This window comes from Melospiza georgiana, chromosome Z, assembly GCF_028018845.1.
Source record: "Melospiza georgiana isolate bMelGeo1 chromosome Z, bMelGeo1.pri, whole genome shotgun sequence".
Taxonomy (NCBI): domain Eukaryota; kingdom Metazoa; phylum Chordata; class Aves; order Passeriformes; family Passerellidae; genus Melospiza; species Melospiza georgiana.
In genome coordinates, this window is record NC_080465.1 from 81,422,342 (window position 1) to 81,447,439 (window position 25,098).

The 25,098-nt window shown below is 48.3% G+C and overlaps 1 protein-coding gene across 2 annotated transcripts in view; it reads left to right on the top strand.

Annotated features, from left to right (window-relative positions):
- CTIF (cap binding complex dependent translation initiation factor) overlaps window positions 1–25,098 on the top strand; it is a 146,894-nt gene that overhangs the window by 74,653 nt on the left and 47,143 nt on the right. For both annotated transcript variants that reach the window (XM_058044210.1, XM_058044211.1), the window contains exon 7: window positions 3,271–3,347. In XM_058044210.1, the coding sequence (XP_057900193.1) occupies window positions 3,271–3,347 (77 nt within the window). The remainder of the gene's footprint in view (window positions 1–3,270; window positions 3,348–25,098) is intronic.

The following is a 25,098-nucleotide window of genomic DNA, read 5'->3' on the forward strand; positions in this document are numbered from 1 at the left end:
CAATATCAAAGGTCTCACCATGCCCTTGGGATTCTATCCCCACCCACTCATCACCTTTGGTCTTCTCCAGCCGCTCCGCCCTACTTGCAATTTGCTGATATTTCCTTTTGCATCAGCTTGCCGCACCAAAAAAAAAAAAAAAAAAAAAAAAAAAAGTCAACTTTTCTCCCTTCCAAATTTAGCTTTGTTTAGGCACCAAAATAGACAAGAGTAGGGATCAGTGACTGTTTTTTTCCAAAACATTGTCTCACGATGAGGACTGAGGAAGGGAACTGCTCAGCTGGAGAAAGGAGGTGTTTGATTTTCGTAGATGGGGACACGAAGTCCTCCTTTATTCAAGCACAGTCAGTCTCCAGGAGTGCTCCTTGGATTAGGAACTTCTTCCCATGTAATTAATTCATCTCTCATCCTGCTGACGTCAGCTGCTGGTGGGTAGAGGTCTGTGGAAGCACAGGGCTTCTCTGCAAGGAGGACATGCAGGAATGCACCACTGTATGTGTGGTTTCTAGTTGGAAAGAGCAGAAAGGCAGCTCCTAGGGCTTTAATGAGGTCTTCACTAGAGGAAATTGGTCCTTGTGTGGAGTGGAGATAGTTTCATTTTTCTGAGGTAATTGTATTTGCACATGTGTCTGCAATGCAGCTTAAATTCTTAAAAACACCCAAGTGTTAGCCTGCTGTGGTAGTACAACATTTAGAAACAGCCTCACTAATTACTGTAGTATTTTTAGCCTCATTTCCTAAACTAGCTGTGCTGGTGGGGTTGGACTCTGTGTGTCTCCTCCTTTCCTCATTTAGTTTGGTATCGGTTGGCCAATTTCAAGTAATTTTTTCAAAGGAACAGAGATCTCAGAGATATCGAGCTCCTCCTAGGCCTTCAGTGAAAATAAAGGATGGTGAAAGTGAGTGATGAGGAGCACTCAAACCACAGCCCTCAGCAGTGAAGCAGTTTCAGAATGAGCGCTGTGGTCTGGTGAAAGGTCCCTGCCAGTGGCAGGTGGGTTTAACTGGATGATCTTTAAGGTTCTTTCCAACCTGAACTGCTCTGGGATTCTGTGATTCTAAGCTACTACAGAATCATGGAATTCTAGGATATTCTGAGTTGGAAGCCACCCACCAGGATCACCCAGCCCAGCCCCAGCCCTGCACAGACCCCCAGCAATCCCACCCTGGGCATCCCTGGCAGCGCTGTCCAAAGGCTCCTGGAGCTCTGGCAGCCTCGGGGCTGTGCCCAGCCCTGGGGAGCCTGGGCAGGGCCAGCACCCTCTGGGGCAGAGCCTTTCCCTGAGATCCAACCCAAACCCCCTGGCACAGCTCCAGCCATTCTCTTTGGGTCCTGTCCCTGTCACAGGGAGCAGAGATCGGAGCTGTGCCCCGGGAGGAGCTGCAGACCCCAGTGAGGTCCGGCCTCAGTCTCCTCTGGAGGCTGAACAAGCACAGTGCCCTCAGACACTTTTTCATGTGGCCCCTCCAGACCCCTCAGCATCATTGTAGCTCTCCTTTGGACCTTTTCTAACAGCTTTATATTTTGGCTCAGTGAGTTCCTTATGGCTCGAAGCCTGGAGGAGAGAAGCTCTCTGAATGGGAAGGCTCCAGCTGCCGTGGGAGCTGTGGGGTTGCTCCAGCAGCAGTTCCTCCAGGCTTTTTGCAGTGCTCAGGATGGATGGTCACAATAAACCCTGTCTGTCCTCAACTTGGTGGTGCCTTCTCTGGCCTAAATTCATCATCCCCAGGAATCTTTCTCCTCCATTACATCTTCCCCTGGAGAAACTCAAAATACTGCTACTCTCTAACTCTAAATCTCACTAACTGCTACTGAAATAAGCTGTCGTTTCCAAAGGCTCTTCACACAAAGAGAGAGGGACTTTTTTCTGTAGTCAGTGTGTTATGTTGTCATGCCAGTGTCACAAAGCTGCTGCTGGATGAGGCACATCCCCACCCAGCCCTTGCCCTTGCCCAGGCTGCTCCCTCCTGGCCCCGTGCACGTGGTGATTCCCAGCAGTGGCTGGAGCTCCAGGCTGAGATAGATGGTGATGGAAATAAAAGGAGCAACTTTTACAGGGCTTTTATTGCCAGCTGGGGAAGGACAATGCTGCATAAATAAAATTCATTATAGTTATGACAGCTCTGTGGTCCCTGGAAAATAAATAACACTTTGTACTTACGTAGGGCCTTTCATCCAGGAACTTCAGAGCTCTGTGTGAGCATTAACAAAGCCTCATCATGCCCATAGTAGGATAGTAAATAGAGCAGCCCCCTTATCAGATGAACAGACCACGTCAGAGTCGGCACCTTCAGTGGAAAGAGGGCACTGGAAAGGCAGCAGCTGGGGTAACACACAGCTCTGCCACTGCCTTGTCTTGGAATCACAGAATCCTAGATTGCTTTGGGTTGGAAGGAAATTTAAGGTCATCTCATTCCAACCCCCCTGCCATGGGCAGGGACATCTTCTGATAGCCCAGGTAGCTCCAAGCCCCATCCAGCCTGGCCTTGGACACTTCCAGGGATCCAGGGGCAGCCACAGCTGCTCTGGGCACCCTGGGCCAGGGCCTCAGCACCCTCACATTAAAGACTTTCTCCCTAATTACTAGTAAAAAATTTCTGCTTCTAGTCTCATCTAAATCTGCCCCCCTTCATCTTGGGCTTGGGCTCATGCTTTACCATCCTTGTCACCTCAGTTGTTTTCTGCAAGGTGGGTCTCACCTGTCCCTGCTGCAGGGGTGGCACAGGCTGACTCATTCATAGTGGGCAGCCTCAGTGAGGCTTCTGATGTGGTTGTTCCCTTCCTACAGGGGTGAGGGCACGGCCCAGCAGACCCACCGGCTGTGGCTCCTACTGCTTTCCCCGGGTAGCCTCAAAATGATGCTGAGCATCTTCCTTTACAGAATTTTTTTCAGCTGGGTTTTGGTTTTTTCAGCAGCCCAGGGAAATTGGGTGGCGTAGTATGTCGTGTGAGAAGTGGGTGAATTCCTTGTCCATCATGTGTATGGGATTTATACACATGTGGTACAGCCATTTGCCCTCTGTGGTTTCTTCTGTACAGAAGAATTGCAGATAACCTCATTCCCTGCTCCTTGTCACAGCCCTGAGAGATGCATCACATCTGTGGATTTTCAAACCTGCTTTTGTGGGGTCTGGGATGTTGTAGGGGTGTTTGGGGGAGCTGTTTCTTTTACCAGGCTCACATGCTGGGTATCCAGACCTGTCTCACTCTCACCCCTTCCATGCTGGTGCCTCCTGGGGCTCATGGCTGCTTTTCCCTCTGTTTTACAGGGTTACCATCCGTTGCCTCATGAAGCTGAAATCGCACACACCAAAAAACTGTTCAGAAGGAGGAGAAACGACCGGAGGTAGGTGAAACCTCTTCAGTGTTTGGGGTTTTTTTAAATCTTTTCTTCGTGGCACATCTTCCTCAACCGCCTTGTAGTGAGTCTTTGGACAGTGCTGCTGTTCAGCAGTGTTAATGCATAAACTCTAATTTCAGCACTAACATCCTGAAAATATTTTGGGACGTGTCCTGCTTTGTTCCAGGAGTTCCTTAAACACCTTTTCTTCCCCTTGAATTTATTCCTGCATAGCCAGATCCCCCCACTTGTACTCAAAGAGACAGCTGGCAATCTCTTGTCTGTAAAAGCTCGAGTCCTTGGGATTTGCTTCCTCTTTTTCTATTAAAAATGAAAATTTGCTGAGTTTCAGGGCTGCCTGGAAAGTGGGTATGGTTTGGTTCAGAGGGGGTCACAGCCAGCCTCAGGTGTCCGTGGGAGGGAGGGGATGTGCTGTGCAGGCAGCCAAATTCCTGTGGCATTGGTGATTTCAGTCCATTGAGTTAATTTAATTGAGTGAATTGGATATTTAATTGTGTAAAATGCATATTCAATTATATGAGGGAATCTAAAGTCCTTGATGGGAATCGTGACTATGGTTAAATGTGAAAAGAAGTGAGGAATAAGGGAGTTAGTTGTACATTCAGCTTTATTTCTGCTGACTTGTTCTGCTCCAGCTGAGACCACTCACCCAGGGCAGTAAAGCAGTTCTAAAACCACGACTTTGAAAAATGATTGAACAGGAGAAAAAGTGTCCAGTGCTTTCCCCTGGAATGAACTGTAGTCTGTGCCTGAGTTGTCACAGGGGGCGTTTTTGGTGAAGTCCTGCAGACACCTTAGAGTGTGTCCTCAAATCTCACCATCACATCTTGTCTCATGAGCAGTTAGGATGTAGTTAACTCTGCGTGGTTTGATTTTCCTAAACTTGACTGAGGGACCAAAAAAAAGAGCCAAAAAGAATTTTCTCAGGCAACCTATAAACATCCTTCTGTGGGCAGAATGGTTTGTCAGCAGTAAACTCTGTTTCCTCTCCTTCTGGGGACTCCCTCCTTTTTAGCTGCACACAATTCAAAAAGCCAATCTAATCTTGTTATTTGAGGTGGTGGGAAAAGGTGGTATTTCAGCTGGGTTGCAGCCCTGTGATCTCCAAAACATAGTTATAACCAAGTCTGCTGTGTTGCTGGACTGAGCTAGGTGGGCTTCACTAGGGCACTGGGCTGAGCTCCTCTGAGGAACCACAGTGGATTTTAGGGGGTTCTGTTCCCATCTCTGGCCTTCTTCTGCCATACAAGCAGTGCTTGATGCTTTGTGAGAGACCCTCAGGGCCAAAAGGTCTTCTGCCATGCCCATGAAGCCCCATGCCCAAGGCTGTGATGAACCATGGAGCTGTATGTTGGTTCTTACCTCTCATCCAAAAATCTTGCCAGTTGGAAAGATGGGAGGGGACAGACAGATGTGCATTTCTGTTCCTTTTTTCTGTCTGTTCCCTTCAGATAAACCATCAGCAGACAGAAGCATTCAGTCCTCCAGGGCATCCCTGCCTCCTGCACAGATGGCAAGGGGAGATAGCAAAAGAAAGTGCCCTGGGCTGGGGTTGGAAGATCACAGGGTCAGATACAGCCCTGGCCAACAGCACTGGGATAATGTCCTAGGGGAAGAGAAAAAAGCCTTAAAATCCAATTGATCCAGCATCGTTTCCAAGGACACATGGGGTCATTTCAGCCCTAAGCAGTCACAAATGAAATAAAATGGAAAGAGCAGAGGGTATGCACTTCTGCCCAAGTCCTCCACAGTGCTATCAAATCTTAGCCAGAAAACCACATTTATTTCAATTTCTAAAAGCTGAGAGGCCTGAGCACAGGGAGCTGGAGTGAAAAAGCAGTTTTTAAAGTAATTATTTAAAAGGAAAAGGCATGGTTCCCATCCCCTTCCTTCACCTCTCCCTCCCCATGCCACTTGTTTTGCCGCTGGAGGTTTTTAGTGTCCCCTTGTCTCTGTGGTGCATTTGGGACCAGGAGGGGAGGTTTAGTCCTTTTTGTGTCACTTGAGTTGCTCCAAGAGAGCACTTGCTCCTTAAAATTGATTTCTAGCAGTGAGTTAGGTCTCAGAATGTTTATTTTATGCGGAAAGCATGGCAGAAGTAGGAGAAGAGAAGGGCAGGAATAGGGGGGAGGGAAAGGGAATAGGAAAAAACCAGATTTTATCAGAACACAGACTACAAAGCTGTTTACACTTTATTGCAGTGCTATTATCTTAATGTCCCAGGCATCACTCTGAGGCAGAAAAGCTCCATTCCAGAGCTGGTGGAGCCACACAGGTGATATAAAAATTCCTCAGGGCGAGGTTTTATTTTAGGCAAAACAGTCAGGAGTAATGGGATTTTTGTTTAAAACCTCATCTGGATATGGAGAGAGTCAAAATTGCAAGAGTATGGATGGGACATGAGAGTCAGTGAGGCTTAGAGGAAGCCTAGCAGGGCCATGTGGTGATGCATGGGGTGGGAAGGGGCTGGGAAGCAGCTCTGGATGCCTGGACCCAAGGGAGGAAGGTCTGGTTTCCTAGAGAGGAATTGGCAGCAGCTAAAGACAGAAGTGGGGCAGGCATGCAGTGGATTTGCAAGCAGACAGGAGGTTGTCCTGCTGGGTTGGTTAGAAGCAGGTGCGGCCCCAAAGTCCTGGGCACACTGGGTCTGTTTTCCATGGGGCAGCCTTTCCTCTTCTCCTGGAGCTGGTGGGTCCTGGAGCGGCACCCTGGGCCCCACAGGTGATGCCTGAATGGGGTGCAGGGGTTCTTCCTGCCTCGTCCAAGGCTGACAAATCCCTGGTGACCATGCTGGGCATCCTCCTGCAGGAGTCACCCTCACAAGTGGCCATCCAGCCTGGCTCAGCCCCCAGTGTGACCTCTGCTCCATGCGCAGGCCCAGCTGGCCTTGCCTGGCTGTAGGTGGCCTTTGGGTTGGTTGGAGCTTTATATAGCACAGCTATTACAAAAAAAGCCAGTAAAGCAGATTGGTACCCAGAAATCTGTCCTTTTTATCCCAGCTGGTCTTGCAGATGGCATTGATTCCCTCCCAGAGCGTGTGTGGGCTACTCTGGCCTCCCTGGCAGTGACATTGAGATGGGGACAGCGTTGGGCTGGTGCAGCACCTTTTGTTTCACATGCAGAACAGCCCTGGTGTCCGGCCCTGCTATAAATAGCGCCTATCCCTGCTTCCTTCCCATCACCTTTCATCGGGAAATGCTGTCCCGTGGTGTGGAGGAGCACAGCTCACCTACCCTGAGGTCTCTGCCACACACCTTTGGCTCCCTTCAGGAGAAGCTACCCCAAGGAAGTGACCCACAGCTCTCTCCTTGTGCAATGTGCTGTGTTTTTATGTTCCCCAACCATTTTTTTTTCCATTTTTGTGGGTGCCTTATCCTTCAAAGTGTTCAAGGCCAGGTTGGATGAGGCTCTGAGTAACCTGGCCTAGTAGAAGATGTCCCTGCTTCTGGATCTGAATGGTCTTCAAGGTCCCTTCCAAGCCAGATCATTTTGGGATCCTATGATTTTCCATGCATGCATGCTTTATTTGTTGCATAGGAAAGGCATGAAGAGTGAATTAGATGTCATTAAAAAACTGGGCACATTTTCTATCACAGCAGTCAACATCAGAGCCACATCTGCTGGAGGGTTTGGTTGCACACAGTGCTGTAAAAGCTACAGGAGGTGCTGGGACCCTTCCTGCAAAGAGCTTGTGATCAGAACTGTAGAGGAGTCACTCCCCACCTCTCCTGGCAGAAATCTTGCAGACAGTGTCCTCTCTGTTGGCTTAGAGCCAGGAGCTGTGACTGCCGCCTCCTGATGAGGGTGGTGGAGGGCATCTCTGCTTGCTGGGTTCATGGAAGGAGAGCAGCACAGACAGGTGTTTTCATACCATGCCCAAAGGCACCAAAGCCTGCTTAGTTTGACCTTCCAAGGGCTACCACCTCTAGGGAAGGATGGAATTTTTCTGGGTGGTGGCACGACCTCTGCTGCAAGAAGAAAGATACTGTGGAATCTGGGGCACAACAGAGCCCACATTTCTCAAGTCCTCTCCTCAAACCTCTCCCAACCCAGTGCCTCCCTGCCAACACAGCACAAATTGTGTGGGATGTGATCTCCTTGGGCCGGTGGGCTCTGAGTTTGGCCCCTTGTTTTTCAAACAGTTCCCAAACCCCCTATTTTTTAAGCATTACAAGCTGACTTTGTGTTGCCCAAGGTTCCTCCAATTCCCTCGGCCTCCTGATGTGATGTGTTTGGGATGTAACGTCCAGCTGGCCAAATTCTTTGGCCTGGAAGTGCATGGAAATACATGGACAGTGGCTTGCCCCAGCCTTGTAGGAATGATAAAGAACATTGCATGTTCAGATAGGCTTTACAGGGAATATATGGAGTTGAAATATATGGAATTGCAATAGGACAAGTGGGGTTGTACCTGCTTCTTGGTCTTCTGGTTAACAGTACTGAAGTGGTTTTGTGTCACTTGAGGAAGGGAACAGTTTTCCTAATAATCAGGAAAGGGTTTTTGAGGAAGTCTTAAAAAGTTTGCACCATTGAAATCACGTTGATCCAACATCTTGTTGGATTCAAAAGTCAGATCAGGCTGAGTAGCTTAGCAAAAGCAAATCCTTGGGTGTGCAGAGATGCTGGCTGGTAACTCATGGCTCTTTTGGTTCTCCTTGTCTGGGGCCAAGAACAGGAATGGATGGCAGAGAGAAGAACAACCCCATGTCCTAGAGAGAATGGAGTAAAAGCCCAAGAGTTAATAAATACCCTCTTCTCAAAAGGCCCCTGAATTCCTTTTTTTCAGTAGAAAAAGTGGGAATCTCTTGTGCTTCTTCTGTGCAGCTGATGTATCTTCAGGCTTTGAGTGACCAAAGCCACGAGGGGCTGCCCTGCCTGTCCCAGCCAGGATTGTTGGGGATCACAGCCAGCCTCAGGTGAAGGACCACCACCTTCAGCTGTGGCTGAGCTTTGTGTCATCTCCTCCTTCTCCTGTTGGAGGAGATTTTAAGAGGGGTGTTTCTGCACCTGGGGAATCCATCCTACATAAAACCCCTGTGTGGGGAGCTGCAGCAGAAGGCCGCACAGCTCCTCGTGGCTTGTACATGGAGGGAAGGGTTGGGAGCAAAAGGCTGAGGGGCTCTCCCCATGTCCTTTTAGCATGCCCCAAATACTTAAAGATTTCAAGAATTGCAGAAATGTCCCCAAGTTTTCTCTAGCATTGTCTGACTTTATTTACTTCCTTGCATTAACTCGGCTTTGCACTTAAATGATCAGGAAAAAACAGTCTGGATTATTTTTTTCTGTGTGTATGTGTTTTCTGGACTTAATTAGATTCAGAGCTGAGGGAGGCAGAAATATCCTCCTTCCCTGGAGAGCCCCGGGTGGCTGTCAGGGACGGTTTCCTCTTCCTGAGGCAGGAGGGTTGTGTAAGCGCCGTGACCCTCCTGCTGCCGCCCACGCCGCGCACGGGTTATCTGGGGCGAGCACACCCCGCGGGCATCCCTGTCCCAGCTCCCCACCAGGGCCTGCCCTGCTGAGAAACCTCCTGGGGCTCCTGCCAGCCCAGCCAAGTGGGTCTTCACAGAGGTGGTTCTGCCTAGGGACAGCCCTGAGGATGGTCATGGTGGGCTCAGGGCCAGGCAGGGAGCGTCCCATATCCGCTGGCGGCTCCACTGAGGAGCGTAGGCAAGCTGTGATATATTTCTTTTCCCATTATATTTAATTTTACAGATCCTCGGGGACACTCAACCACCTACAGTGATTAGTTCGACTGATTAAGCTGCTTTTCCTCTTGTGACAAACTCCTTTTGTGAAGGGTTTTCAATAGCCGCGCTGCTCAGGACATTGTTCCTGTACAATTTCCTTTCAAAACACCATAAAGGCACTCTGCTGCTTCACCCTGTCGTAAAACACCCCAGGAATCAGCTTGGCCCAGATTGCTCCTCCAAGGGCAAGGTCTCCTCATTCAGGGGCACGATACAGGCTCGGGTGGGAGTTGCAGGACCATGTGGTGCCAGTGTGAGATGGAGCCATCAGCAAGGGGGATTTAAGATGAGATAAAATGGAAAGCAAAAGTTTTCTGCCTTTTTTTTTTTTCCTTTCTGTTTGTTGATGAGAGGATCCAGAGTCACCCAGGGAAGTGAAGGATAAATAAACTTGAGAGCTCAGAGAAGGAAATGCTGCTTCACACGTGTCAGCTGGTTCAGCCTTGCCTGGCAGAGGCTGGGGGCTGCAGATGCTGTCAAGGGTAAAAGATGCAGGGGTGGAAGGACAGTTCCTGCTGAAGAAACACGCTGCTATGAGCAGCAAGTGGATAAAACTGGCCATTTAACCAAGACTGGAAGTCAGAGGAAGGTCAGATTGACAGCAAGAGAGTAAGAGACGGAGGGAGCTGGAGGGAGTTGCAGCAGCACAAAGTCATTCCTCCCTATGTTTGTAGTTACTCCCATGCCCTCTCATGAGGCTGTTGGGTAGGATCTGTTGTCATTTGGATCTGGTTAGCCCAGCAGCTGCCCTCTAGGTAAGGTGGTGATGGAGCAGGGCAGAGATGGTATCAGGAAGGGTCAAGCAGGAGCCCTTTTGACCTGCACAGCCACACTGCCCAGATGTGGTGGCATCACCCTGCCCTCAGCCCTTCCCTCCAGGAGCTGAGGAGAAGGCTCTGCCAGGGGTCCCAGCACAGAGACCCCACTCCTGGGGAGGAGGTTGTTGAGAATAGAGCCTGCACTGGGCTCACCATTAAAGGAATAATCCTCAAATTATCAAAAAGCCACCTCCTGACACCAAATGGACATGCAGCTGGTGTGACTCAGCCACGGGTGGAGCTGCTGGGCACTACTGCAGCTTCTTGTCAGGAGGGAACACTTGGAGGTGAGGTCTGGAGGTTCTTTGGCTCCATCAACACCTTTTGCTGCTTTTAACCATGGCTTAGTGAGCAGGACACAGCATGGCAAAGGGCAGTGGCTTTAAACTGCCAGAGGGCAGGATTAGATTAGGTATTGAGAAGGAATTCTTGACTGTGAGGGTGGGCAGGCCCTGATGCAGGCTGCCCAGAGCAGCTGTGGCTGCCCCTGGATCCCTGGCAGTGCCCCAGGCCAGGCTGGATGGGGCTTGGAGCAGCCTGGGACAGTGGGAGCTGTCCCTGCCCATGGCAGGGGATGGAGCAAGATGAGCTTTAAGGTCTCTTCCAACTGAACCCCTTCTAGGATTCTGTGATATTCCCGTGCAGTAATCTGAGCTCTGGTACCTACAGGGCACAGATGATTCAACAGCTCTGCAAAAGCCATCTGAAGTTCAGCCAAATTTATATCTAGCATCAGTCCTGGGTCAACTTATCTAAGAGCAAGTCACCTGCCCCAGCACCATCCCCAGAGCTGCATGTGTGGGGTCCTCCCATTATCAGAGTGGTCCATGTGAAACACCAGGAGCAGTGAGGTGGAGCAGCTGGTATTCAGCATCCACTGGGGAATTTGTTTTGCCTGTCCATGTCTCAAGCTGTGGCAGGCTGAGTAGAGGCTCTCTACATAGCAGTTCTCATTTCTGGTGTGTTGGCAGCACTGAGGCCTGATGTGTTGGGGGCATCAGTGAAAACATGCCCAGCCATGCTTCACCCCCGAGGGCAGGTGGTGTGGCCACCGTCCTGCTGTCAGAGCGCACCACAGAAGGGGTGCTGTGCTCACAGCTCCTTTCCTGGTGCTGGCAACAGCCAAAAGGATTCTGCATTTTATGTGTGTGCAAGGACAAAGCACTGCTCTAAAAGTCAGAGAGCTCTTTGGGCTCGACACCAGTGGCAAGAGAAAGATAAACCTCTGTGATTTTGGCAGGACGTGGTACTCATGAGCAGGACATCAGGGGATGTGTGTCTATTGCTGTTCTCCATATCTGCTCTGTCTTCCTTGTGTGTCTAGCTAAATACCCATGCAGAATGGTTAAAAGATACCCATCTAAGCAAATTTTATCCTTTCCTTTCATTGTTCCTTTTTTTCTAATGCCAGGAGGCAGTGGCAGGAGCAAGCCGGGTGCATTTCCCAGCTGCAGGGTTGCCACCTCTCTATTGAATGGCTTTGTCATTACATAAAAACTCTAAAACACGAGACCTTTAATACCCTTTTTTTCTTCACAGTCTTGGTCACTGAAGTGACCCCTGTCCTGCAGACTAAATTTAATCCAAATAGCCAAGCTGCCACTAGACTTTTTGGCATCAGGAGGCTTTTGCAGGTTGTTTTTATCCATCTCTGCCGCTGCTTGAAAGATTTTATGTACCATCAGCAAAGCACGTTACTGTTATGAAACCTTGATAGAAATGTATGACCTGTTGAATAGGCTCAGGGTCTTATGATGTTGCTTCACCAAAAGCAAAATAATTGCTCCAGAAAAAAAAAATCCAGGACTTTAGTGTTTGGCTGTGGTGGAAGCTATGGTGGAGGTGGTTTTTATGAAAACTCAGTATTTTCTAGGTACCTTTTTACTGTGTGGTATCAGGGGCTGGTCTGGAGGTCAGTGAGTTGTTGTCACTGATGGCTCTTCTCAAGTGTGAAGGTTTGGAACAGCTTGGTCGGGTGGAAGGTGTCCCTGCCCATGGCAGGAGTGGAAAACTGTGGTCTTGAAAAGCACTTTCCAACCCACTTCCAAACCACTGTGTGGTTCTGTAATTTTTGTGAGCATTTTGGAGTGAACAGGAGCTCATGGTGGCTCTACCACTGTGGAGAAGGTTAGGAGGGCATCCACTCTGGAATCCAAGGCTTTGCAGGGAACATGGGAGACCTCATTCAGTGTTCACCTTTATCAGAGCCTGCTGGGCTTCTCCTCCATGATCACAGGTGCTATTTCAGGTGCCCTAGCTTGTCTCAAACTCCATGCAAGGAGCTGTCAGACTCCAGACCTTATGATACCAGCTCCAAAGTGGCTGGAAGCCAAACAAGATGCTGTGAGGCATCTCCAGTGTCACTGCCAGCTGGATCCTACCTTGTGTGTCCACGTTCACCAGATATGAACTGGAGGCCCAGCTTCCTATTATGCTCAGAGGGGATGTGTTCAATGAACTTTGGAGGATGCTTCTCCCCCACATAAGAAAAGTTGGCCTGTTCATCTTATAGAGAACATATTTCCTTGCTTTATTTTGCCTTCCTATGTTGACCAGAACCAAGGAAGTCAAAAAAACAAAGAGATGTGGGAGGAGCTGAGCTAAAACACCTCACTCTGGAGGGAGTCCTGGGACAAGGATTTTTTCTGGGCTTTCTTCAGCAAGAACAGATACTTGAGGCTGGGCATCCCAGTCTCAGTTGGGAATGAGACTTTGATTAGAAGGGCATGTAGGGGTAGGACAAAGAGGAATGAGTTCACACTGGCAGAGGACCGGGTTGAATGGGCTATTGGGAAGGAATTGTTCCCATTGAGGGTGGTGAGACCCTGGCAAAGGCTGCCAGAGCAGCTGTGGCTGCCCCTGGATCCCTGGAAATGCCCATGGCCAGGTTGGATGGGGCTTGGAGCACGCTGGGGTAGTGGAAGGTGTCCCTGCCCATGGCAGGGGGTGGAATGGGTTGATCTGTAAGGTCCCTCCCAAACCAAGCCCTAAGTTATATGGTGAAGTAAATACCTGCATCCTTGTTCTTTTTCTTACCTCTTTGTGACCAAATATAACTCAACACATCAGTCAAAAATCATACAGTGAATTAAAAAGAGGCAGGTAAGATAGGAGAGGTATAACACTGACACTTCTGAGGTCTACCAGCCAAACTGGCTTGGTGCTGCTGATGAGCAGGATTCCACAGCAGTCACTGGTCTCTCAGCACCTTGTGAGGTGTGGAGTAGCCTTTTCTTGCCCTTGTTTTTCTCATAAGCAGGTGTCAGCAGAGCTGTTGTCATCACAGGTAGAAAGGTTTAGCCCTGAGCCCCTTAAGCCTACATCCCCTAGCTCACTGTCACATCAGTTGTCAACTTGCACCTTCTTCCAGAAGAGATAGCATCTTCTTCCTTCTGGCAGAGAGCTGGCGGGTGGATGTCCAGGTGATTCATCTGGTGTGTCCTAAAGTCTGAGGAGACCCCTGGAGTGGCCGTCAGGGCTGGGGTGCTTCTTGGACATTTCAGGCAAAACATGAGCTGACCCAAGCCTTTGGAGTTGAGTGGGATTTTGGGAAATAGGTTGATGAGCTGTGCCTCAGCTGTGTTGTGAATGTTTATGTGTTCCCTTAGATTTGGTCCTAAGTTTAAAGATGAAATAAATGTATGTTCTGAGGTGTGTTATGGACACATGAAGTCATGGGAGGATTGGTAACTGGTTCTAAGGCAGTGTGATTTATAGTCCTAAGTAAAGGACTTACTTTAAAGCTATTTTTCTAGCTTGTGTTTGAAGGACATTACTAATTCATTTTACATGAAAATCTGCTCCTCTGGATTAATTTTTACTTAATTCTGTGTTCTCAGGCATCATCTTCTTTTCTGCTGATTCCTCTCATAAAAAAAAATGTCTTTCCCTGTGGTTTCCCTTCCTTAATCTTGCACTGGGAGTTTAAAGATACACATAATCAAGCTGTCCCAGCATTTTGTCTCACAACATTTTTTTTCCTGATGGAACTTAACCAAAATAAGTCTCCACACTTCTTCCCACAAGCATCCCATTGGCAAGTCAAGAGGTTGGGATGCATCCTCTTCAGGCCAGGTAGTTCTTGTACAGGAAAGATAAAGAGTATCCCAGCCATCACCCAGGAGTGTGACACGCAAGGTATTTGTTTGAAAACTCCTTACAATCAGCTGAGAGCCCATACTCATGCAGCTTTCAGGCTGTCTTGAAGGGGTTGCACTACTTCCAGAGCCAGTCCATTCATGGCCAGCGCTAAGGCCCCTCTCACAAAATAAAAATAGTCCCAGGAGCAGCTCTCACCCCAGGTTTGAAGATTTCAAGTTATACTGGGTGAAGGTGAACGTGTTTTACAGCTGGCATGAATGTGTCGGTTTTAAGGCTGTGAAATTTTGGAAGAGAATTAGAAACCCATTCCCAGAGGTCAACAGGACAAAGCTCTCCTGCTGAGCAAGTGAATAGAAATGAGTTCATAATTACAGAGTATAGTAGCTTTTTCACCGTCTTAATTGAGGTTTTTCAGAAAGGAAGAGAACTTAAAACAATACAGAAATGTCTTTTGTTCTTTCAGGGCCATTTGCTGAGGGCTTTGCAGTGAGAGGAGAGGATGTTTATTAAAAACAACACTATCAAGACGTTATTTTAGGGCCAAAGGGCCCTTTCTGGCTGGAACAAAATTAAATGCTTGAGATGAACTGAAAATTAGCACTGAGCTAAATGATTTGCAGCGCATTGCTGAACTTCTGTTGGAACAGAAGAAAGAGAGAGGAAAGTAAGGAATTGAAGAAGTTGAAACACTCCTTTCCTTCTCAGTAGGATTTCCAAATCAAATTAATTAGGTTGAACAGCACGTGGGTCTGAACCCTTGAAGCAGCATCTGGAAGTCAGGGGTTTATCCTCATCCTTATGCTCCTGTCTTCTCCATGCCCTCCTGGGAGCTGATGAGGCTTACTGGAGGGGACTTGGGGGTGCAGAGGGAGCACCTCAACCCCAACAGGGGTGTCACAGCCAATGCAGGAGTGATTTTTTTTTTTTTTCCAAGCACAAAAGTGAGTCTGGTGGGATATTGTCTGCAATGGAAAATAGGAATACTAGTATTTAGATAGACCATAGTGTTCAGAATGTAATGATGCAAGAAACTCTTCTAAGCAGCTGAAAGCACCTAAGCAGAGATGTTAAAATAAGAGGTGCAGTTCTGTCTAATACTTAGAAAATTTGAACCAATGATGAAGGAACAGGTCATGTTTTCAGGAGCAAGTGCAATAAAGGGTGTATCTCCATAAGGAATCACAGAATAGTTTGGATGGGAAGGAACCTTGAAAATCACCTTGTTCCAGCCCCATCCCATGGGCAGGGACAGCTCCCACTGTCCCAGGCTGCTCCAAGCCCCATCCAGCCTGGCCTGGGGCACTGCCAGGGATCCAGGGGCAGCCACAGCTGCTCTGGGCACCCTGGGCCAGGGCCTGCCCACCCTCACAGTCAATCATTTCTTCCTAATACCTAATTTAAATATCTTCTCCTTTGATTTAAAACCATTCCCCCTTGTCTTAATCACAGACTGTCAAAATAGAGGGATCCCATAAGGATCATCAAGTCCAACTCCCGGCTTCTCACAGAGCCACCTAAAACTAAACCACATGACTAAGAAAGCTGTACCAGCTGAAGCTGAGCATCCTCGAGAGCAAGATGAAGAGCTCCTTGTTGCAGTGCTGGTCCTTTGTGATAAGTCTCCTCAAGGAAACAAGTGTTCATAGTCCTGGCAATCCCAGCTGTGGGTGCTTGCCCTGCCTGCCCGAGCAGAGCTGGCGGCGGCAGCGCCACAGCCGAGGGGCTGGCAGAAGGCAGGTTAGAGACAGATCATCGTTTTGGTTTGATTTTCTGCAGTGTCACTGGGAGTTATTGCACTAAATTAGTTCTCAGGGCTGCAGGTCCCCAGAGGACAATACCAGCCCAGCAGTTTGTTCCTGGCAGGGCTCAGCTGGCCTGATGAATTACAGCGTGCGAGCGGGGCAGGCGTTTTGTCCGCATGTGCCGCTGGCTGTGCCTTCCAGCTGGGACATCACTCCTCTTATCTTGTGTTTGCCATGCCATCCTGCATCAGCAGAGTTCTTAACTTGCGCTTAGATGTGCTGTTGGTGTGCTGGAGCTGGACAGAAGGGCCATAAGAGCAAGAGGAGAGAGAGGTGACACAAGGTCTCCTGGCTTGGTGACCAGCAGGGCACACCAGGAAGAGGGTGAGAGGAGCAAGCAGTGCTGCTTCCCAGCTGTGCTCTCCCTTCTTAGTGGTGGGACTTGATGATTATAAGGTTTCTTTCCCTTGTAAGTATTGAATGGCTGCAATAAAGTGTCTACAGAGCCTTGCCCAGGCTGAGCCCCCTACTTTCTAAGCCTTTCCTCATAGAAGAGATGCTCCAGAACACTCTGAGCAATTTTTGATTCTCCTCCTGGGACACCTTCGTCATCTTCACAGAATCCTAGAATAGCTTGGTTTGCGGGGAACTTTAAAGATCATCCTGTTCCACTCCCCTGCCATGGACAGGGATGCTTTCCACTATCCCAGGTTGCTCCAAGCCCCATCCAACCTGGCCTTGGACACTTCCAGGAATCCAGGGACAGCCACAGCTGCTCTGGGAAACCTGTGCCATGGCCTCCCAATTCTCACAGGAAGAATTTCTTCCTACCATCTGATCTAAATCTCCCCTTTTTAAGTTTGAAACCATCCCCCCTTGTCCTATCCCTGTCTGCCTCTGTAAAAAGTACAACAATATCAGTGTAAAGCACTAAGTACTGGAAGGCAGCAGTGAGGTCTCCCTGGAGCCTCTTTTCTCCAGGTGAACATCCCCAGTTTCCCCAGCCTGTCTCCAGACCTCAGAGCATCTTGGTGGCCTCTTCTGGACTCAGTCCTCTATAATCCAGCAGGTCTATGTCTTTGGTATTGCTTGTATTGGTGTTGCTTTGGTAGCTGGTGGTGTGATTTATTTATTTTTACCCAACATGTGAGGAAAGCCTTCATTGTGTGGGCAGGCATTGGGGTGTAGGATGGGTCACAGAGAAAGAATGCAAGAGCCATCCCCAGGGCAGACAGCCAGACAGATGGACAATGAAACACCTCATCAGTGTTTCACCAACCTCAGGGTGCCTTTTGGCAGAGGACTGCTCTCAGCATCTCCCCTTTGGCTGTGAGGAAACCGAGGTGGAAAGGTGGAAGAAGTCTGTAGCTGGACCTTCCCCCACCGCAGACCTTGCAGTGAGCCTTTGGCCACCAGATCCTGCTGTGAGTGAGCCCTGGCACCCGTGAGCCTGCCCTGCAGGGCTTCTCTCAGTGTCACACCGTGCAAAACACGGCTGGCTACGTGCTGCTCTTTCAGCCAGCCAGAATTGAGGGAAGGAAATAGAGCGGCAGGTTCCTCTGCACTAGGAAACCGATCTGTTCTTGAAATGGCTTTCTCTTTGGTGGAGTGTTTCCGGCAGGCTCCTCAGTACTGGAAATGGATTTATCCATCTACACCTTGTTTTCCAGCGTGAGCTCGTGGAGGTGTTGCCAGCAGTTGGTTGCTGGAGTGAATAGAGGTGAAATAACTTGTTTCTTTCTATCCTCGAGTATAAACATGCCACCGTCTTGGAGTGAGCACCCAGGGCTTCATGCTGCCAGATTGCTCCCCAGAGTATCTGGCAACTGAGCTCAGAGACGAGGGCCAGCACAGGTTGGTACTTTCAGTGGGTATAAATGAAAGGATTTATGGCACCCACTGTCTCATACAGCGCCATTCAATGAAACCTGGCCCATTTGAAGAAGCCCAGCAGCACTTCATGGTGGCATGGTTTGGGTGGTGACTTCCAGTTTTTGGCCATGGCAAGGAGCCACCCTCTCAGCAAAAGAGCATCTTCCACCCACTGCTTCTCCCTGCAAGCCCAAGCTGGGGACATTGGCCCCGGGGACCTGGGAGGGAGCAACAAGATGAAGCTCTGCAGGGCCTCCTGGCATGGTTAGTGTGTGAAGAAGTTGCCAGCTTAAGTTGTTTGGGCTCTTGTTGCAGAAACAATATTTCTGTCTGACCCCAGTTAGCAACTGATGTTTGCAAAATAAAGAAGTCAAGGCGCTGGAAATACTTTCCATTCCGGCTCTTGTCTCAGCCCAAAATATTAGTATTAAAAATATTGCATCTATCATATGCAGCTAATATCTGTGCTGGCACATAAATCACCCAGGGATTTTTCATCTCCATATTAAAAAAAAAAAAGTAACTGTGCTCTATTTTTGGTTATTTGTTAACTGTTTTGTTTCCATTTATTCCTACCACAGCCACAGCAGTCTGTCTCCAAGGGACCATCTGTGGGAAAGAGAGCCCTTAGATTGATTCAGAAGGTGTCGGGGTCATTGACAGGCATGAAGGCGCTGGGTCTCTGCTCTTTCTCTGATAATGTCTTTATTTAGCGTGACAGCCTCCAGGGCACGAGTGGACAACAGGCCTCTTTCTTTCCTTTAAACTAACATTGCTCCAGCCATTCCCAGCATTGTGCAGATGCTATGGATCTTCCTGATTTCCTGGTTAAAGCTGGGGCTGCAGGTCCCCAGGCAGCAAGGGCCAGCAGCTACGTGGCAGCAGAGCTGCAGAAGGTGGCCCAGATCTGTGCCTGCCCCCAGGCAGTGTGTTCCCGTCCAAACTGACAAGTGAAAACTCATCCAAGAGAAATTAAGCTTTGGGAATGAATCAGACCCTGGCACAGCTTAGCAATTCTGTGGGAGTGTTAGGGGTAGCATGAGAGAGGACGCAGGAGTGGGGTCAGGAGCAGAGAGCTCTCTTGGTGAAGGTGACCCTGCTCGTTGCAGAGGGGGTTGGCTAAATGACCTGTAAAAGGCCCCTTCCATCTCAAACCATCTGTAATTCTATGAATTCCTCTTTTGACAGTGGGACAGAGTTAAGCAAACATTCAGGAAACAGCTTAGGATTGTCACTGGGTTGCAATAAATCAATTTCTGGATCAATCCTGGCTCCCAGATCTCTACATTAAATGCTATAGGCTGCTGCATCTTGTTTAAAGAATTTATTTTAGTGTGTTTGATAAAGATTCTGGCGCACCTAAGTCTGAAGCATCTCTGCAGCTTGGGTTGATGTTTTACTGCATCCCTGTGGCGGAAGTAATTGCTTGCCATTGACTTTGGGTCATCTCATATGTCTGGACAGCTGTCAGGAGATCCTGTCAAATCTTGCCTTAGCTCCTACAGGAAAGACATTTATTTCTTCACTAGAAAGCACTGGTATAAATAGGATATGGAAAAAAAACCCTAGGATGTCTCCTTACTGCAGGTCAAAGAGGCAGAGGGGTCTAAAGGAAGACAGCTGAACACAAAGGCAGCAGGTGGGGGCTCATTGTACTATTTAGGATGTGTCTTGGGGGACAGACCACAGAGGATGGTGGTGGGCTGTGTCTGTGCATCTTGGCGTGGGTTTAAAGTTTATATCTCTTGGAGGATTATCAGATCTCGGGTTAACTGATCAGCCTGGGTGTATTTTTAAAGGAGGCAGCCTGGAGTCTGAAGTATAAGCTCTTTTATTGCAAAGTAGTAAAAGATGATTCCATATTCATTCAAGCCACATTCTTACCAGTAGTCCAGGATCTGTTTGTGTTTGGGAAACATTGTGTACTGTGGTCGTGTCTTAATTTAAACTGTTTTGTCTAAACTGGACGCAGTTCCTTGTCACTATGTTTTCCGATGGCTTTTATGTAATTTTTGCAATCTTGTTTACGCTGAGAATCCAACAACGTAATTCCAAGTAATGTAGTTTTCAAAGAGAGTAATTTCCAAGCAATTTGTACATGAAATCACAGTAGTGATTTCTACACCAGCCACAGCAGTCAGCCTTGAAGTCCAGGAGGTGCCTTCCTAGCTGGTTGCCTGCTCTATGCAGCAAGGGCCTCTGTCTTGACATCCCTCATGATTTGTGGGAGATCCAGCAAAGCATTAAAAGAGCTGTTTCAGAGCTATCTCACATGCCATCTGCACTTGGGATATCTTTCCCAAGCTGCTGTTGCAAAACAGCTCCTTAAATTCCTCCTGAAGATTCATTTCCATGAAGCTTGGTAGAAAATAGCTGACTCAGGCAGCCCGTGCAGCCAAGCATTGCGGCGTGTGAGGGCTGTCCCTGGGCTTCAGCAGCAGTGGAGTTTGCTTTTCAGCGCTTGTGAGGCCATCCCAGGGGGTGTTGTGCCATGTCCCCTCAGCCCAGCAGTGCTCTCTCTGCTCCTGCGGCACAGTCTGCAGGCTGGTGGGCCTGTGAATGGGGTGGGATGAGTTGGTCATTCATCCATATGCTTGTGAGCGGGAATTTTGGATGTAAAGACACAGAATCACACTAAAGCAATAGTTCGGGTTCAAAGGGACCCTTAAAGCTCATCCAGTCCCATCCCCTGCCATGGTTAGGGACATCTTGCACTAGACCACAGTTGCTCAGAGCCCTGGCCAACCTGGCCTTGAGTGTTTCTGGGGGTAGGGCATCCACCAACTCTCTGAGCAGCCTGTGCTGGTGTTTTACAACCATCATTGTGAAAATCAGTGCTACCATGTTGCTTTATAGTGAGTCTAATTATGCTCTAGTGGACCAAATGAAATCTTCTCCAGCAGATGTGGTGTCCAGGCCCAAAGGAAGGGTTGTCAGCAGTGATTGTACCTTGGGACCAAGGTGGTGACAAAGAGCATTGTGCCCGTCTAGGCAACTCACATGAGGGTTTCATAATGCTGTTCCCAGCAGCCAGAGACTCTGAGCCTCATCACAAACATCTCTCCCCTCACAGCATTGTTTTGGTTGGCTGTGCTTGTCTTCTGGCATTCGCTGTATGTTTGTAAAGATGCATACGTGTAAGACTCAAACTATGCGCTTCATCTCAGCTGTTCAAAGATGGTTTTAAATCTTGATCACCACCATTTTGACAGGTGGACTTTCTGCACTTCCAAGATGCCGTGTCTGTCCAGATGATGTGGGCTCAATCTAGCAGTTGGGGTGGTCTCTACCCCTGGTGACAGAAAGGCATGAAAGAAGTGTGAATAATTTCATTTTTGTTTTCAGGAGTGAACATGACATCTTGTTCCCTTCTCATCTGAGAAAAATGCAAACAAAAATGAAACTGGAGCCAAGTGAAACCAGTTTGAGGGAGAAAGCCAAAGGGAAAACACAACACAAATCCTGTGTTCTTCATCCTTGGAGCTGGTGGTTATTGCTTTCTGTGGGGTTTAGAGGTTTTTGATTAAATTGTGTGGAACCATCAAGCTTATTCAAGTGTTTCCCATTCTCAGCCATAGCAAGGATAGAAAATGGCTGGGGTTGGGCTGTGATGCTCCCTGCATCAAAGCAGTGCTGAATTACCATTATCCATGCATGTGAAATATCATAGTGCCTTTCATGGAGGTAGTCTTGCTGAAGAGTTCTTCTGGGGGAAGTCAGGCCTCTAAAATAGAAATTCAGACCTTTTTCCTCATTATATATCAGTAACAATATTCCCCAGACCTCTTGGTACCTACCTCTTGGTAGTTTAAGGTGCAATAAAATTCCATCCCATCCTAACTGGGATCCTTCAGTCCCTCCAGTTTGGACCACAACATCTCTTAAAGGCTTAAAGACAGTGATGATGGATGTTTCTGACCACAGCAGTACTGCCATGCCCAAATCTCTCCAGCAGTGCCTGCTTTGGGATACCAGTCCAATTGTTTGTGGTCTGGCTGGAATATGCTTAGTTCAGAAAGACTAGGCCTGGAGACATGGGTTTGTTCAGGGATGTTTCAGAGGATTTTGCTTTTTCCTGCCCTTTCCCTCTTCAGGTTGAGTTTCCTGGGCAGCTAGCTAGTTCAGCCAGAAATAACCCACACGCTAAATTGAGAATTTTGCTCTTTTGGTGGTGACTCTAAGACCGGCCCTTCCTAATTTCCCTCACTTAATGAAAAATTGTGTTAAGATTTTCAGAAAGAAGGTGGGAGAGGTGGCCTGACATCCCACAGTGATTCCCACCAGTCCTCCATTTGCAGGAGAAGCTGCTGAGTTCCTTGGGGATGCTCTGCTCCCCCAGCCTTGAGGGGTGTCATGGATAAGAGGGATCTGGGGTTGTTGTGGGAATGGAAGGTCCCACAGAGTCCATTCCTGCAGCAGATCCTGGAAGTGTTCCAGACCAGGCTGGATGGGGCTTGGAGCACCCTGATGTAGTGTAAGGTGCCCCTTCCCATGGCAGGGAGGTGGAACTGAATGGTATTTAAGGTCCCTTCCAAACCAAACCATTCAATGATTCTGTGATCTTAATCCATCCTTTGCAACAGTGGTTGCTAATTAGTTGCAGGCATTTTAATAACAAAGCTAATCAAGAGATACTTCCAAGACTTAGCATTATATTCCTGATCCTCACACAGAGATGAGACCCTGCCCAAGCAGACATAAGGGTGCAGAGAAACTTACTGTCTGTCAAATGCAGTGAGGAATGTGTTCATTCAAGCACCAGAAGGATGCAAGGAGTGGAGAAAGTTACCTGAGTGTCTGCAAGTCCTTTTTAGCTACTGATTACTGGCCCTGGCTGTGCCCACCAGGTATTCTGCTCTGCACAAAAGCAGGACTAAATCAGAATTTCTTCTCTGCAAGGAGCTTAAGGTGTCCTGGAGGGTTTGTGCCATGGGGAAGTTGACTGAGATTGCAGGCAAGTATCCAGGCAGGTTCTCCAAAGTAGGAACCAGCATTTGGACCTGGTCCCTCAGTCCCAGGATGGGATTTCAGTCTGTTTGGCCATACAAGGTCCTCTGTGTCATGGGGGTAAGTGTCTTAAGTGCCACTGGAAGTGTATAGAATCTTAGAATTGTTCAGGTGGGAAAAGACCTATTTGACCATTGAGTCTAACCATTCCCCCAGCTCTGCCCTACCCACCACTGACCCATGTCCCCAGGTGCCACATCCACACAGCTTTTAAATCTCTCTAGGGATGGGGACTCCACCACTGCCCTGGGCAGCTGTTCCAGGTTGTGACATCCTTTTTGATTGAGGAATTTTCCCAATATCCAATCTAAACCTCACCTGGCACAGCTTGAGGCCATTTCCTCTTGTCCTGTCCCTTGTTCCCTAAGAAAAGAGCCCAATGCCCACCTGGCTGCATCCTCCTGTCAGAGCCAGAAGGTCCCTCCTGAGCCTCCTGAGCTCCCTCAGCTGCCCCTCACGGGACCAGTGCTCTTATGCGCCTGCTCACCTCTCAGTGTTTGTAGGAATTGCTCACCCAGATCTCTGTGCAGCCACCAGGACAATGCAGCCCCACATTGTCCCCCAGCTCCCCATGTGCCAGACAAATGGTGGGGGCTCTCAAAAGACTCGTCTCACTCGTGGGGATGTGGGCAAGGCTGACAGGACAGAGCAACTGTGTTTTAGGCCACAGCTGTCCACATGTCTAGAGTTATTTTCCCCAGACTTGTGCCTTCCTGCTCCTTTCCTTGGGAGCAAAGGATGTAGTAAAAACTTGGAGGAATTACGTATTTCTGAGCACGTAGGCTGGTAATCGCCGAGACAGCTGAAGCCTTACATTTGTTTGCGTAGGCTTCTCCGACAGAACAGACATTTGTCAGATCTAAATTCTGTTGAAAGGTATCTCATTTAGTTAATTAAATAAAAAAATGGGTGGAGAAACAATAGCAGAAGCAATACCGTCCTATTTCCAGCTTGGCAGCCCTGACTGTCTCCCCTTGGTTTTTAGTACTTTTGCAATGTCTTTGTGACTCTCAATGTCTCTTCAGTTTCCATTTTGTCTGATGGCCAAATCCCACTGAAGTCAGGGGGAGTTTTGAACTGAATTGGAATTTGGCCTTTGAAGTGAAAATAGTAATTTAATGTTAAATTGAGTCAAGAGATAAGAAACCATTGTACTGCCCAGATGCTTTTTCTTGTCGCTGAATTATGGTTCCCTGCAAGGCACTGCATCCTTATGGCTCAGGATGAGCAGAGGGGGACAGAGGGATGATTTCCCAATGACTGCAGCATTTTTCTGGGGTAAATTCTTGCAGTACTTGGAGGTGTTGCTGTGTAATTCAAGCTTCAGCTTCCTCCCTTCAGCATCTCAGACATAAAAGCCTGGGTTGGGAGGTGCATTTGGGTGTTTCCCTGGCCTGGTTCCCTGGGTTTGACACGTCACCCTGAGGCACCATCTCGGGACATCACCTTAAGCTGCCGTCTGAGCATCTACAGTGCTGCTGCCCTTGAACAAGCATGAGATTGTTTCTAACAACCCACAGTGGGAGTGTGGCTGGCTGGACACCAGGTCCCCGTTTTGTCCTTTCCTGGGGCTCTCTGTGTCCCCAGCACCTTGGTGACACCTGAGAGCAAGCATGGGTCGTCCCAACCTCCCAGGCTTTGAGATGCTGTGCAGTCAAGTTTTAAGATGTGAGCCCTAGAAGAAGAGCCTGCTTTGGCTCTTCTTTCCTGCAGATCCTATTTCTTCTTGGCTTTTCTTCTTCGCTGGGGTGTTGGGAAGATAAAAGCACACAGCGAGTCTTTGCCTGAAAGCTGGATGATTGTCTAGACCCCTGACTGCTGCCAAGTCACAGACATTGCTCCTTGTTTGCCATTCTCCTTCCTTTGCCTTTTATTTCTTGCAATTTTTTTCCCAAAACTTTAAACTCTGGTGTTTTCACCCTTTGGCCAGTGACTGCAGAGCTTTGGTCTGTGTTTGCTCTTCCCCTTGCCATGGGGACATCACCTTTTAGCTGTATCCTGGAGGGGTAGGGCTGCCTGCTCTCTCCCATCCTATTGCAACAGCCGCAAAATGAACAATCTTGCACATTCCACAATGGCTTAACTACATCGGTTTTTTTTTAATCTTAAACCTTTTTTTCATTCATAGCCCTTAAACATTAAGGGTTAGGTTTATAATATGTCTTTAGGAAAAAAACTGTCCCTGTGTGTGTGTCTTGCAGGAGTTTATGGCCAAGTTTGGTTCCTAGCTCATTTCCAGACATTTTCCCTTGCTTCTGAAATTATAGCCGTGTCTTTATGCAACTTCTGTAATTTCTGTGCAATATTTACAAATTAAATAAAGTAGCAAGCTGACTGGCTTATGAGCCAAGACTTGAAATGCAACCAAACAGTTAAACTCAGATGTCTGAGAGAAGAGCAAAACCACAGAAAGCAAAACTCTTGTATACTTGGGCCTGTGAGGCCTTAG